Here is a 14,831-nt window from a genome sequence, read left to right as displayed (position 1 = left end):
ATTTTGCCTTTATTATTCGAATGTTCAGGGAAACAAACTGTCTTTGTAGGCCTTATAACGGACTGCTTGCACTCAGTGAATTCACAGCTCACTGGTAGTGTTTGCAAAGCTACCATAAATAGCAGTAAGTCTGTTCAAGCATAACCACAAAGATCTCTTTCTGTAAATTTCCTTCGCCTGCAGTTCACATGTGCGATTCATTTCATGTTAACCTTGTAAGCCTAAAGGTCTGTTGAAACTTGACTTGTTTTAGGTTTAGCAAAGGACTGTAATGGTTTAGTGAATATCAATTATTACGTTACGTTTTACTATTGGTTACCTTGTTTTGTTCGCCCCAACATTTGCTGGATTCGTTACGCCATCAAAGAGCATCATTCCTAAGACGGCGAAAACGTAATACACCGCCTGCAAGGAAAAGGGGATGCCTTGCAAGTATTAAAATACCTTGTAACAAGTATCAGCAATTGCTATGTGTGTACTATTAACGGCGTTGGGTCACACAATGTACTCGTAAAATTAGCCTGCGTTTGCTTTCCATTTCCCGGCAAAAAAAAAAATAAAAGAAGGGGGAGGGCGTGGGGGCGAGGTGGGAACGCGTGCTTTTGAAAATGAACGCCTGCTACGCAGACTATCGTAGCTCCACTCACTCACTAGGAACCGATTACAATGAACGCTAACCAATCAGAGCGCAGACCTTGCCTTCACCGCCAATCAGGTAAAAAAACATCAAAATCACGCGATTTAACTCGCCTTATTTTCCTTTGCTTGCCCCGCACCTTTGCCACCAATTACACGACATTCTTTCATGTTCTGATTGGCTAATTGGGGCGGTGATTGGGTAATTTTTCTCCGTAGTAATAAACAGAGAGAAATATGCTTTCATTCATTCGTTAGAAAACATCAAACAAACAGTAGTCCAGCTTACCACAATAATGCCTCCAAAAGGCCGCAAGTGCTTCAGTAACTTCATCAATGTTTCAACAATGAGGGACAGAGACTGGCAAAACAAACAAAAGCCAGAAAGTCGTAAGCATCCGATACAGTGGTTCACACTACCAGAACTGATCTCAGTTTCCATAGCATGATGGGGCCCGGAGTATTTCTGCTACCTCTACTACTACCCACCCAGTTTTTTGTGAAAATGCCTCAACCAAATCCACCTATGACTGCTTAAAGAAGCTGCGTCACAGATTTCACATCTTGAAAAGTTTAGCTTAAATTTTTCAAGTTCGTCGTTTGTAATCCGTGTTAATCTTCTCCATCCTTAACCATCCTTGTTCCTTTATGGTTTATTATTATCTCTTTGCTGTTTTCCTATTGTAGTAAAGTACTATTTTTAGGTTTCCTTCAATTTAAAGGTAATTTTGGACGCGACCAAAATACCGTGACTGAGCTACTTGAAACACTTGGCGGAGAGAGTTAGGTGTGCTTTCCCTAGAACACAACCCAAAGGGTACTGTCTAGGCCCTAACTCAGACTTGGTCTCTTCATCCGGAACCCAGCCCACTGACTTCTAGTCCACCACACTTTTCACCGATAAAAGTAACCGCCTTTGCACAAAACGTGATTTATAAACTGACAGTAGTAATGAAAACACAGGTTGTGAGGTCGTGAAGTAACTGCTCGTTAGGGACGGACCATTAATTTTTTGAGAGGGAGTGGGCTAGGAAATTTCCAAAAAAAAAAAAAATCCTGCCCAACAAAAACAACTAAAAAAAACAACAAAAAACATGCAAGTGCTTTCTACTATTCAGGTCCTGTGTTTGACTATAAAAGGTTCTTGCACAAGCTATTACCCACCAAAATAATTCATGCACAACCGAAAGATGAGAACAAAACTCTATGCCCGACTCACACCCTCACCCCAGTCCGTCCCTTACCTTGAAATTAGGGACAATTCTCAACAGCCTGAAGATAATGAGCATGTTGATTATCCGTATCATGTTATGCAGAGAGAAAAAACTGTCCATATCCTTGAAAGGGGGGTTACTACTTGAGCTGTGAAGAAAACAACAACAAACACATAACCTCAACAGTTTTAAAACTTCAAACCATCAATTCTCATCAGTCAACATTAATTTTCCTTTTCGTTGAGCTGACATTTCTTTTACGGTAACCTCGCAGAAATTATTTGATGGTACATTATAATTATATAATGATTCCCTATCCCCTTCTCGTATCTGCTTGATATGGACTCCAGATTGTTATCACGCATAAGGAGAAATAAACTGTTATTTATGGCAAACTGGCAGCCAATTAAAGGGCACTTTACATACAAACATATTTAATAGAGGGGAATGGTTATGAAGCCCAGCAAACATCAAAGGAGCAAACAAAGATGCCAAGAATTATGTCGGAAGGTCCCCGACCATGCACAATCTTTTGTTTTGCGGTCATACACCATGCTTGAATTACGTAACCAAAACGTTTCCATTGGTTAGTTCCACGGTCAGTGTGTTTTGTGCACGGTCAAGGCCAAAAAAGCGAACAAAAACATACAACAAAGAACTTTGTCGGGTTTCATAACCATTGCCCTCTATTAAGTGTGATACAAACGATCAGAGAACCCAGCGGCCAATCATAGCCTACGTTATGTATTCAGCATTTCGAACTCACTCGGACTGCATGAAACAAGTTTAACTTACTGTGAAAAAGGAAGGCCATACATGCCAACATGGACAATCTCTAGAAGCTGCAAGAAACACAGATATCTCAAGATAACCATGAAGTGAAAGTGATCTCTCCCCTCCTCCTACACCATCGCCCTTCCACTCGAAGAAGAGAGATCTGGTCACGAGAGTTGACCAACCTACACGATTGCTACCTCTTATACGCTAGGTGCCCAAATCTCAGTTGTTGAGTTGAGTTCTATTTTGAATGTTCTCACAAGTTACACACAACTTTTTTGGGCTCACTTGAACCTTGGACGTAATATATCAAACACGAAAGACCTGTCTGACCACATTTCCATACACCGAGGGGAGATTTGAAAATACTACACGTCGCGGAGTATTTTTGACGAACTTCGAGGTGTTTGGAAATGTGGTCAAACACTGTCTTGAGTGTTTGATATGTCTTCTCTACCGAAACTAAACTGAACTAAGGAGAAAACGGAGAAATAAAATCGTAGAAATCTGTATTTATTCAGATTAGATATTCGTCTTGATTTCCTTTGCTTAAACTTGATAAGGGCTTAAAGTTAGAAGTTTGTAAGAGACCATCGGACTAGCTCATATTCCGGCTACTATTAAAAGCAATAACTCCTATCGACCGAGAGAGTGGTTTGATAAACGAAAGATTTCAAGTTGTAGGTCTTGAAAAAGCTGACGGATTCCGATGGAAGATTTATCTGAAGTGCAGAAAACCGAAGGACGCTAAACCGCGGGTTGCCCACTTCGATACCTAGACGCTAAAAAAAAAACAAGCGTGTTACGTGTACGTTTAAAAACTAGTTACACGTTTGTTTTAAAAAGTCAATAAATGTAAAATTACTTCTGGGTCGGAGCCGTCGAAGATAGGAAGAAATCTTTGGCGCGCTCAAATTTTCTTTCCCTCGTGCCTCGAAAAGGACCAGCCTCGAAAAGGCCACGACAAAAATTCTTCAGCAGTATATACTCAAAGAAACATATGCACCATAACCAGCATGCGCTTGATGCAATAAAACTTATAATACATAATATAACTATACATACACACCACTAGTAAAAGTGTTATGATTCCACAGTAGATATTGCCCTGTGGAGAAAAATACTTTCAGTTATTATTAATTTGAAAATCTACTAGGGTTGTAGCACGAATGCCGTTCTCTTATTGGCTGCGCGCATCACTAGCTATTCTGTTGTAGACAGTGAGTGGCCTATCCTAATAACGTGTACTATCATTTGTATTAAGTAGTGTAATTTTAATAACGAGTCGGAGATACTAGCACTTCTGTATTCTATTCAAAAATCCGAGTTTAAATACAGATATTTATGTTTTGTATATGTATGAGTGTGCGATTGTTAACAAAATGGCGGCCGCTTCTTTGCGTTTTCGTAGTGTCTGTGAAGAGGATTTAGATAATTTACCAGTCGGGGCGATTCCAGAGACGACAAAATTATAGATTTATACTAAAACAGTTTAACTTTTCGCTCTCAATCCGCCGATTTTCACTTTAGGGTTGAAAGTAATTCGCATTTGCTTCAATGGTTTTGCATAACTACTGTATGCTACACGATTGGCTTAAAAAACTCGCGCCAATTTTTCATCCAATCAGAAGTAAACCAAAGCCAATCGTGACTCTGTACGGGTCCGCGAATGATCCCAGGACCGCAAATGATCCCGGACGGCAAATGATCCCCAAATTGGACCGCAAATGATCCCGGACCGGAAATGATCCCCATATTGGACCGCAAATGATCCCGATCAAAAAATATGGAATGGCATGGATGGCGGGATGGTGTGGATAGGGAATTGGCGTACGTAAATACCGATGTTTTTATTAAAGCCATCTTATAATTATACTGGCTTACAACTTGCTCTTTTTTTCATACTTTCGCCTAAATTTTGTTGCTAACTACGATGTTGTGAATATCACCACTCAATCATCAAAACACGACTTGGCTTGCATTTCTTTGCAATTCTCAGTAAAATTATGATCAGTGCAACATATCCTCCTTTGTTAAACATTGATATTTCGGTGTTATAGTTAAATCACATTTTATCAACCATTAACACCACTCGTCTAAAGTTTTAAACTAAAATCTAACCATGAAGCAACTATTACAGAAGATGCTGTCACCTGAGTAGACCCACAAGCCTACAACGCTTCATCACTCTGTAAAACACCTAGTGTGTAGCACTGGAAATTTGAACAAATTTATTTTGTAATTTTTTCTTGGTCGTATTTTAGCTTTAATTCATCGGAAATGACTACTTGATTATTCTGAGAAACCAAAATTCCAAGCTATAGTTATGAAGTTCAGCTTCATGACCAAGCAAGGCCAAGGCTTGCACTTCGTTTTGACAATTAGCTGTTTGATAGATGTTTGATACTATCGCCACTGGGATTTCGAGAATGTTTACAAGTATGTGTTTTTCTAAGACTTCTAATTCAATAGATCGTCTTCACGTGACGTGTTTTTATCCTCATCAGGCATAAGAGGCGGTATATTTATATCTGTTTACAATTAGCGTGCTTCGTTCGGACTCCAGAGCATTTTGAATTTCACGGTTATGGAGGTTGCGTGACACAAGGCTACGATCGAGTTTGTTGAAAAATATACACTTATCTCATGATTTTGAGCCTTTTTCAGAAGTTAGAGCATTAGGAAAAGTGCTTATGTAAATGCTTTTTTGTTTAGTACTGATCATCAGTCGCCTAGAAAGCCAAAGTAAGTTCCAGAAGTTTACACTATATTCCGGCCGCCATATTGGTGTACCACGGATGTACATCAACATGGCGTTTTCTTGCTGGGCTCTGTAAATTTCTGGGAAACATTTACGACGAATATCTGAAGTTTGGGGAGACGCACAGGCCTAAAACTTGGAGAAGTGTCTTATTTAGTTATCTTCTATAGCGTACATCACAATTTCTTAGCTTTTTCCATTGTTTGGTTTTCGATTTATTATTTTCTTTTATTGCGTGACAGTGAAAACGATCTGTACTCTTCGAAGAACAACACAGCAGCTGTGGAATATTTTTTTGTAAAATGATAAAACATGTTTTTTAGTTCATAATTCTTGTACATGTTGTCACCTTCCTCTGATATAAATCTGTGCCATTCCTTATTTTTTGATCGGGATCATTTGCGGTCCAATATGGGGATCATTTCCGGTCCGGGATCATTTGCGGTCCAGTTTGGGGGTCATTTGCGGTCCGGGATCATTTGCGGTCCTGGGATCATTCGCGGACCCGTACAACTCTCTCACACACATTTTCCCGCGCTTCGCGTCAGCTTCATGTTTTCACTTCATTGAGTTTTTATTGGTTCACTGGATTGTCTGTGTCAGTTGTGACTGACCAGAGCAATTTCTTTGGTTTTGGTTTTAGGACACTCTATTGAAAACCGCTCTAACATGGGCTAATTACCTACCTTGTACGAGCGATATCTCTGCAAACCAAGAGCCCATAGTTTCATCAACTGATGAGAAATCAAATGCAAAATGAAATAACTAACATAACACTTTCATGAAAATGTGGTACAAGAATAATAAAAGAAGTTTTGAATTAGCGCCGTGCATTAGGAGTTGCCAGGTTGATATACAATGTCATGGAGCTTCAACAACAGAACAGACTCAAAAAGGGGCTCTGACTTCCTAATCAGCAATTGCAACCTCTGAGATAAGACCCTGAACGATGAAAGATCTTAGCGCAGCGATACACCACGACGACGGCAATATTGTACTAAAACTGAAAAACTAGCTTTGAAACAAATCGTAAGTAAGAGTAAAACAGAGTGCTTTACTGCTGCAGAGCAATATTTCTGTTTCCTCTATGGCTTAAGAGGTATGAATAGTTTATTTTGCAAGTCTTATGCATACCTTTTAGCTAGAAATTTAACAACCATTGGCTTATCGTTAGGCTGGTCTTTTTATGTACAATATTCTTACCTGTTCCAGAAGGTAATATAACACGAAAAAGAAGTTTGCAGCCTGCAATAAAAAACACACAAGGACGGAAAGACTATAAGTGAACACATCGGAGAATCATTAATCATTTCTCTTGGACCATTAACTATTCTCCGGCTATATTTCTGTTGCAAAAAAGTAGCCAAGAACGTAACATAGCGTGAGAGTAAATAGTCTATCTTCTGTAAGTAATGCATGTGTGGTAGATGAGGCATTTATGTTAGTGATGTGGTTATAAATATGCAAGTTTATTTTAAACACATTTGAGGTTTGGCTATGCAAGTGCTATGCGTATCTATTTAGTATGCAAAAATAAAATGACTTTTCAAAACTTCCCTTTCCTCTGGGATTTTCAGAGGAAAAGAAAACAACAGTACAACGATATCTGTATCACTTGCATCAAATACAAAGCACCCGCTTCTCTGTTTCACTCAAACTCCACACATAACAGTTCAGGGGAAAGCTGACAATAATGGTGCGCTGTTGTAGAACAGTACTTGAGAAACGGCCACAACCCACACGACCATGGCGACGACAGACATGTACCCGCAGAATCTCGAAAACTTGAAGAACGTGTGACTCATGTTTTAGCTCGGGTTTCTTGGAAACTCCCTTTACTGGGCCTTTCAATAACATGCGGACTCTAAAATTCAAAGTTCAACCGACAAATGCGTTTTTCGCTACTGTCAATCAAGTGTTTGGCGTCTCCTCCCAGCTTCCGACTGCTTCCGAGCACTGTTTCGTTGTCTGAACTATGCTCAAGAATAGATTACCGCGCGCTCGGCAGTAGTCGGAAGCTGGGAGGAGCCACCGAGCATTTGATTGACGGTAGCGAAAAAACGCATTTGTCGGCTGAGCTTTGAATTTTAGAGTCCGCATGCTATTGAAAGGCGCAGTAAGTAAAAATTCAAACACAAAACAGGTAATTCAGGTTTTCTCTGTGTGATAACAAATGAATCATAACACAGACGTTACTCACCGCTAGATCAGAGTTGTTTTTCTTCAATATTTTGTCGTATTCGTAGTCTAGTAGGACCTGGAAAACACATAAAACAACTTAGGACTCGAATAGGAACTGTAGCTTGTAGCTAGTACCTATCTGTAAGCAAGCAATGCTGGCGAATGCTGCTTTCTGAAAGCAAAATAAACATCTGAGGTTTTTCAAACACTCCAACTCCCCTTTGCAATACTCAACCAAAAAATGATTTTGCAAACATTGATACTGGAAGGTGTGCTGGCCCCTTGATTATTGCGATCATTTATGGATCAAGAGGACTGAGTTCCAGTGAATTAACCGCCGGGTCCTTGTGCTCCGTTTTAGACAAGGCGCTCTACTATTTAAGTGCCTCTCTCTCTCTCTCTCTCTCTCTCTCTCTATCCAGGAGTATACCGGCTATGGGGAGTGGCAGAACCTAACTGGATGGAAGGGGGAAGCCACGACGTTCTACCACCATCTGCAGGGGGATAACAACACTTCTGACAATACTAGGGACTTCTAACTCAGTCCATTGAAGTTGAACGCCTTGAAGTTACCTTGCCTACATATTGCAAAGAAACAAACTACTTACAGACACAAGGAGGACGTTTACCGCAGCAACAAAATCACCAGCGTAGTCGAAACACTTGTTAGAAACAAGGATTTGAATCTTTCTGAGCAATGGATGCTGTACATAGCTCATTGCCGGCCTGTGCCGAGACCTGGTGCCTCTGCCATCAAGTACCTCAAACAAGTCTTGAAACTGCTTGGCGGTGAGGTGGTCCGACGGATTCTGAGCTAAACGCTGAAAGGTAGGAAGAGCAATTTGGCTAGATACCAAGTCGTTTGGATCGATAACAAGCAGTAACGGCTGGAAAGCAAGCATCAAAACAGGATAGGATAGGAGTAACAAAGAATTTTTTTTCAATTCCTTACTCCGAGAGTATTAACTCTTTTAGCGAGCGAGAGAAACAGGTCGCTTACCTCAAATACGTTTTGCCCAGATCTTTTGCCAATGTTTGCATTTTCTATGGCTCTCTTAGCATCCGCGCTGCTGATATTTCCTCTGTGAAGAAAATAATTGTCGATTTTAATAACCCACTGAATTACGTTCAACTACTTTAAACATGAGTAACATGATGGTGAATCCGATTAAAATTCAAGTTAATGTTAAAATGTGTATGCGCCATTCATCAAATTTGCCTACGTCAGGATTTATTTAACCGCGTTTCATACATCGATCACATAAAATACATATGTCATGTGACCTGCAGATTACGGTACATCTGCAAAATTGCTCAACTAGCGCGCGATATTCTATGCTTCAGTCCACGACTGGAGTGATAAAAGAAATTCCATTTCGCCAAAACAAAAAAGATCCAAACAAGCTCTAGAAGAGGATCTGTTTACTTACAAAGGCACGTCGCTATCCGGATCCTGAATTTGAAGTAAAACTTCAAACGCCGCTCTGATACCAACCCTTCTGCGGAAGAGACTTGCTTGAAGTGAACTCTAGAGGAACGTTCAATAAAAAAACCCTCAGATTTCTGCCAGGAAACTGCCAAACAGGCAGCTACCAGAAAACTGATCTGTTCATTAAGCAGAACCTCTCCGCTGGACTGCAATGTATGTGAAGTAAATACGTTGAAATAACTCATATCCTTAATAACTTCCCTTTCCTAGTGCGAAGCAATAGAATGGAGACAATGGAAAGTCACAGGAAAACATTCACAGCAGAGCAGACTTACAGTCAGGTATCCTCTGAACTGGTTGTAGATAACAGCCGTCAACATATTTAAGAAGAAGTAAAGACCTGTATCAAAGCAAACAGAGAGTCACAGGTTCACGAACTTCACGGTGCTGTACATTATACTGTAGGTGGGTAGTACTGAGGGACTGAATGTGGTGGCTGAGATGGCAGGGAGCAGGGATGGCGCAGTGGTTAGAGTGCTCGCCTCCCACCAGTATGGCCCCGGATCGAATTCTGGACCTGGCGTCATAAGTGGGTTGAGTTTGTAGTTGGTTCACGCCTTGCTCCGAGTTTTTCTTCTGGTTCTCGGGTGTTCCTCCCTCCTCAAAAATCAACACTTCTGAATTCCAATAGACCTTTCCCGCATTCCAACAAACAATAGTGCCGAGTCGAGGTCAGGGTGGACAAAAATACAGCAAAAGTATGAAAATGTGCACCCCAACCTCGCTCAGGTGCTATTGTTCGAACGCACTGAAGTGGAATGCGGGAAAGGTCTATTCGTTCTGGAAACATTGGATAAAGAGCCTCGCTGTGTGCCACTACAAATTTTTCTTTATTTATTAGTATTATTTACTATTTATTTAATATTAAAATATTATCTGTCAGCTGTTTTATAACAGAGCTCAGTCGCGGTTTTTTAAAGTTACTTTGGCCATGCACAAGAGTACCTTTTCAGTGGAGGAAACCTGAAAATAATAGTTTATTAACATAGAAAAACACCAAAGAGGTAATAATAAACCATAAGTGAACAAGGATGGTTTAGGATGGAGAGGATTGACACGGATTGCAAACGACGAGCTTGAAAAATTTTGGCTAAACTTTTCAAGATGCGAAAATCGTGACGCAGCTCAGATCTGCAAAATTTATTGATAGCTGAGAAATCGCAGAAAATATGACTGATAACTGAAATTCCAATTCCCCCATCCAGACCATATGTGCTTGTTTTAAAGACAATAACTGTATCGAAACAAATTGAAAGCAGCTTTTTCATAAAAGTACTTACCAATCACAGTAAATGTAATGAAGAAAATCGCGTAATATCTGTTTTTCATGTACGCGGGCATCATCACTGATTAGAAACAATAAAATAGACAAATGATGGAAAACAACTGATTGTGTCAAAATGACAGCTAACAATATTACTCTGGTGCAAGTTCATTATTATAATCCTTCCTTTAGTCAAAATAGAATGATATTACAGGGTCCGTAACCACGCCTCTTGTGGCAAACACCAGTCAAATGTAGCCGGTGAAGAGCGCGGGAAACGTGCAATGAATGACGAAAAACGGGGGAAGAAAGCGTGCCACAAATCACATGTGACTTTAGCTTAAGGGCTGATTGGCTGGAGAAAGGAAAGATTCAATTTGCTGACTGACAGGCACATTGCAAGAGATTTGACCACACCCAAAATAACTCAAGACCCTTTGTCCCTCATTTCTGAGTTTTACCAACTAGAACATTGACTTTAAAGCTGATTACAGTCTTGAAGAACAATATGATTGTTGAATCATATTGTGTCCGCCTCAACTGTGCGGCATCTGATGACAATTTTATTCATATTTGATTGTTTTATGACGTGTAAATATTATAAATATAGATCAGGTTCTTATAAGGTCACTAGTTTTTAATTTTTACTAATTACATTGTTATTACGTCTTTTTTTATATTATACACAACCCCACAAGCTTTTAGCTTTAAAACTTGTCGTGTTAAAATAAAGGCACTCTAGTCTAGTCTAGTCTAGTCTTAAATCATCAAGTGGTCTGAATGTTCTTTTAATGTCTTCTTGACTGTTCCTTGCTCTTGCAGACACAAGGAATTTAACTGGTTACCAAAGGAAGTCAACAAAACTTCTTACCATCTGGATTGTTAGCTGTAGTCAGCAGTACAAGAAGACTTCTCAGAGAATCTTCCAGCCTTGAAAAATATTTGTACCCCTCACATGCGGCACCACTTGCTGAGTTGTTATTGTTCGAGTTACACTGGTGGCTCTGAAAATTAACACAAAAATTATGTGTTAGCAAACAATTCCTGGTTGCTTGGCGTAGTGGCCTCATGGTTAGTGTGTTTGACTCGAAATCAAGAAGTCCGGGGTCAAGCCCTGGTTGGGGTCATTGATTTATGTTCCTGGGTAAAGACACTTTACTCTCACAGTGACTCTCTCCACCCAGGTGTATAAATGGGTACTGCCAAAATCCAATGCTGCGATGGACAAGCAACCCATCCAGGGGCAGGGTCCGAAATTAACCTTTTTCGGCAGGTGCCAACTGGCGACTGAAATTTTTTTTTCAGTCGCCATATGGAAAAATGTGGTCGCCAAAAAGTGTGAATAAAATTTTTCCTTCACAGCGAAACACAAACCAAAATTTTTGGTCGCCACGGGCTTGCCGGCAAAATATTTGCAATCAATGTAATCAGGAATCAAACCAGTGCTGAAATCATCTTTTGACCACTTTGACAGATCTACATTTCCACCTTTTGATGCCCAGAGAGTATCTAAATCTTCATCTAATTTCTTCGCGGATGTTCCGTCTCCACTTTGTAATAAATTACGGAAAAATTTCAGAACATTTTTGGACACCACATCGCCTGGATAAATATTCATGGCAAAAGAATGCATGGGGCCTCTTGCGCCTGCAATACATATGTTATGGGAAACTGCTGAAAAAACACAGCGGCGAAGCTTCGCACTGATCATAGCTGTAAAACGTTGTGGTAGATTTAATATATAGATTTAGGCCAGCCTAAAAGCGTAGTTCCTGGGCCAGGTTGTTCAAAGCCTGATTAAGCTAACCCAGAAAAAGGTAGAATTTTGATTTGAGTTTTGAAACTTTGCAGTGAGTCTTTCTGTATATTGTTTGGCCTTCTGTTTTGAGTTTTAAATATCACCATATACACTAAAAAGAACAGCAAAAATCATTTGTATAGAAGAAAAAGTTATAATTTGGTTAAATTTTAATCCTGGGTTTGCGTTAACCGGCTTCCGAACAATCCTGCCCTGTTTCCAACAAGTTAACCTAATATGAGCCCGCGATCCAATCGATAACCAGCACTTGGTCAGCGGTCAACTTCAAAAAACATGTGACCTTGAGGAACTGTAAACTTGAGCCCGTGATATGGTCACATGATACTGGTCAGCAGATACCTTGTTTTGACAGAATGATGCCAATTGATCATAACATGGATATCCAATATCAAGGAAGTACACGGTAAACCAAGGCTGCATGTCTCTGACAACCTATTATTTGGAGTATGGCCACCATGTTGGGTCACTCCGCCACCGTCATCATCGTGCGCACGCGCCCACGAGCAATACCGCTAGCCATGATAACCATGAGAAAATCAACTCATGGGTTTCCTTTTCTTTCCTATATGAGTATGGGGCTCCACTTGGTGGCCCTTTGGGCCGCAGAGCTCCGCTATAATAACAGGAAAATCGGTTTTATACTTCAAAAGCAGCGGAAAGGTAACAAGTAAAAAGGAAGTGACCAATTGGCGGGTTGCTTTGAATTTTATTTTAATCAATTTGGTTGAAAATCAAAGTTGTAAAATTCTGGTTGCCAGTGCAAAAGTTTTAGTCACATTGGCAACCAGGAAAGCGCAATTTCGAACCCTGAGGCGGGTGGTAGAAATACTCCTAGTCACTTCAAGTTGCAGAAACCGGAGATACGTGCCTTCTTGCCAGGCCACTTGGTTTGTATGCAGACTCTACCTTTCCCAATGCCTCTTTAATGAAAAGGTTGCCCAATAGGATCACATGTTTGTTAACAGAGGCCAATAAATGGAAATTTTCACCCAATTTAGTTTCTTTAAAATGAATTTTTCTCCGAAATCTAAAAATTTAAGTCTTGAAATATTTGCCTCTTCATTTTTTGGGAAAGAACTTTGATCAAAGATATATAACAGAAACGTACCATACAAAATCTCCTAGTAATGTAACTATTTACTACTTGATTTTATTAATGATTTTTAATAATGTACATGTAAAGTACCTTACCGCAAGGGTGCTGTTATGTCTTGATGCCTTCAAATATAAAAATAATTCATGAAAGAGAAAAGCAGGACATAAATACAATTAGAAATGCAACGAAAGCTGTTGCTTTGATCCAGGATGCTTGACTACAACCACTTGCAAAATTTTTGAGTCAATTGGCTGTTGAAATGCGTTTTATACAAACAGAGCAATAGATGAGCACTATGTTATCTCCATTGTTTGACGTTGTTTCATAAAAGAAATCAAGGTACATGTTAGACCATGAGAAATCAAAGGGGGATGGGAGAGCGTAAACATTTAATGTTTTCAGTCAAAACTTCAGAATATTGTAAAACTGCACAAGTGTCGAGTCTGCAACATATTTGTATTTGAGCTCCAGTTGTGATACTGTTGGTAACTAAAGGATAAATGTCATGAGAGGTGCAAGTAAAACTTGAAAAGAACAGCAGTTCCAGAATTATTCAATTATAGCATGCCACTACAGCTGCCTCTCACTGAGGCATTCAAAGGCCAGGAACAATGAAGAGTAGCTATGTTTGCAGTCCTAATGTAAAAATAATGTCAACAAAAGGAGAATTTTCTTCCTTTGTTCCTGATTTATAGCAATAATTCCTTGAACAAAGAAAACAACCATATGAATCACATGTCTAGTATGAAATCATTTGGGCCTAACATTCAATGTAAGCTGCCACAATTACATTTGTTAGGCTCACCTGTGGGAAAAACAGCATGCCACACATTGTAAAGAACCACAAGTGAAGCAGAAGAAGAAACAGCACACTGGAAAGGGATGAATTATACAGTTGCATGTAGCTACTGACCAATCAGTCACAACATATCACAGACATGCATACCATGCTAGTAGTCAACAGATATGCACAGTAAGCAGGGGGTTACAGCTGCACATGATTTTGCGCAGGCGTATAAAAAGTTCCTAGGTCTGCCTATGCGTGCAAAGTGAAAGCATCACATTGCTTTCTCCAGAGTGTTTTCACGTGGTGTTGCAACAGCCATATTCATGTCCCAAAACAATGAAACGATAGCCATGTTGTTGTCCCAAACCCAATACTATAGGAGCTGAACTCTTTTCTTATGTAAGCACTTTCTCTGGTTTCAATAAATTTGCATGGCTGCTGGCCATGCCAGTGAAAACGCTCCATGTCTGGCCAGGTGAATGGCATGCACGACATCCATATACATGTAATACCAGATAATAATAATTATACCAGTTGATATTAATATTAAAATTCTAACTTGGCTTCACAGTTTGGGGGAAAAATAGTAGAAAAACTATTAAATATCATTAAACCCTGAATCTCAACGTGATTTAGCATTTTAATACATTGAGATAGACCTATAATACATGTATCACTGGAGTGAACAAATCAATGATCATTACGTTCAAAGTGAATTTTGAAGTTAAAAGATGTCAAAATTAATTTGTTTTGAGACACTTGTTACACCTGCTTCATCACCTTACACTAATATAAAAAATTGGTATT

At 39.7% G+C, this 14,831-nt stretch overlaps 1 protein-coding gene across 1 annotated transcript in view; it reads right to left on the bottom strand.

Annotated features, from left to right (window-relative positions):
- Positions 1-14,831, bottom strand: part of LOC110054599 (two pore channel protein 2-like) — a 31,647-nt gene that overhangs the window by 7,785 nt on the left and 9,031 nt on the right. The window contains exons 9-24 of the mRNA XM_020760947.2: positions 14,043-14,109; positions 13,333-13,359; positions 11,194-11,326; positions 10,339-10,404; positions 9,334-9,398; positions 9,000-9,097; positions 8,570-8,651; positions 8,178-8,390; positions 7,589-7,645; positions 6,592-6,633; positions 6,075-6,122; positions 3,697-3,735; positions 2,646-2,692; positions 1,881-1,998; positions 926-997; positions 320-405 (exon numbers count right to left, since the gene is read on the bottom strand). Coding sequence (XP_020616606.2) covers positions 320-405; positions 926-997; positions 1,881-1,998; positions 2,646-2,692; positions 3,697-3,735; positions 6,075-6,122; positions 6,592-6,633; positions 7,589-7,645; positions 8,178-8,390; positions 8,570-8,651; positions 9,000-9,097; positions 9,334-9,398; positions 10,339-10,404; positions 11,194-11,326; positions 13,333-13,359; positions 14,043-14,109 — 1,260 coding nt within the window. The remainder of the gene's footprint in view (positions 1-319; positions 406-925; positions 998-1,880; positions 1,999-2,645; positions 2,693-3,696; positions 3,736-6,074; positions 6,123-6,591; positions 6,634-7,588; positions 7,646-8,177; positions 8,391-8,569; positions 8,652-8,999; positions 9,098-9,333; positions 9,399-10,338; positions 10,405-11,193; positions 11,327-13,332; positions 13,360-14,042; positions 14,110-14,831) is intronic.

The sequence above is a fragment of the Orbicella faveolata genome, unplaced genomic scaffold, assembly GCF_042242905.1.
Source record: "Orbicella faveolata isolate gen_17 unplaced genomic scaffold, um_ofav_v1 contig_1, whole genome shotgun sequence".
Lineage (NCBI taxonomy): Eukaryota > Metazoa > Cnidaria > Anthozoa > Scleractinia > Merulinidae > Orbicella > Orbicella faveolata.
The sequence above is the reverse complement of the archived record's forward strand: the minus strand, read 5'-3'. Positions and strand labels throughout refer to the sequence as shown.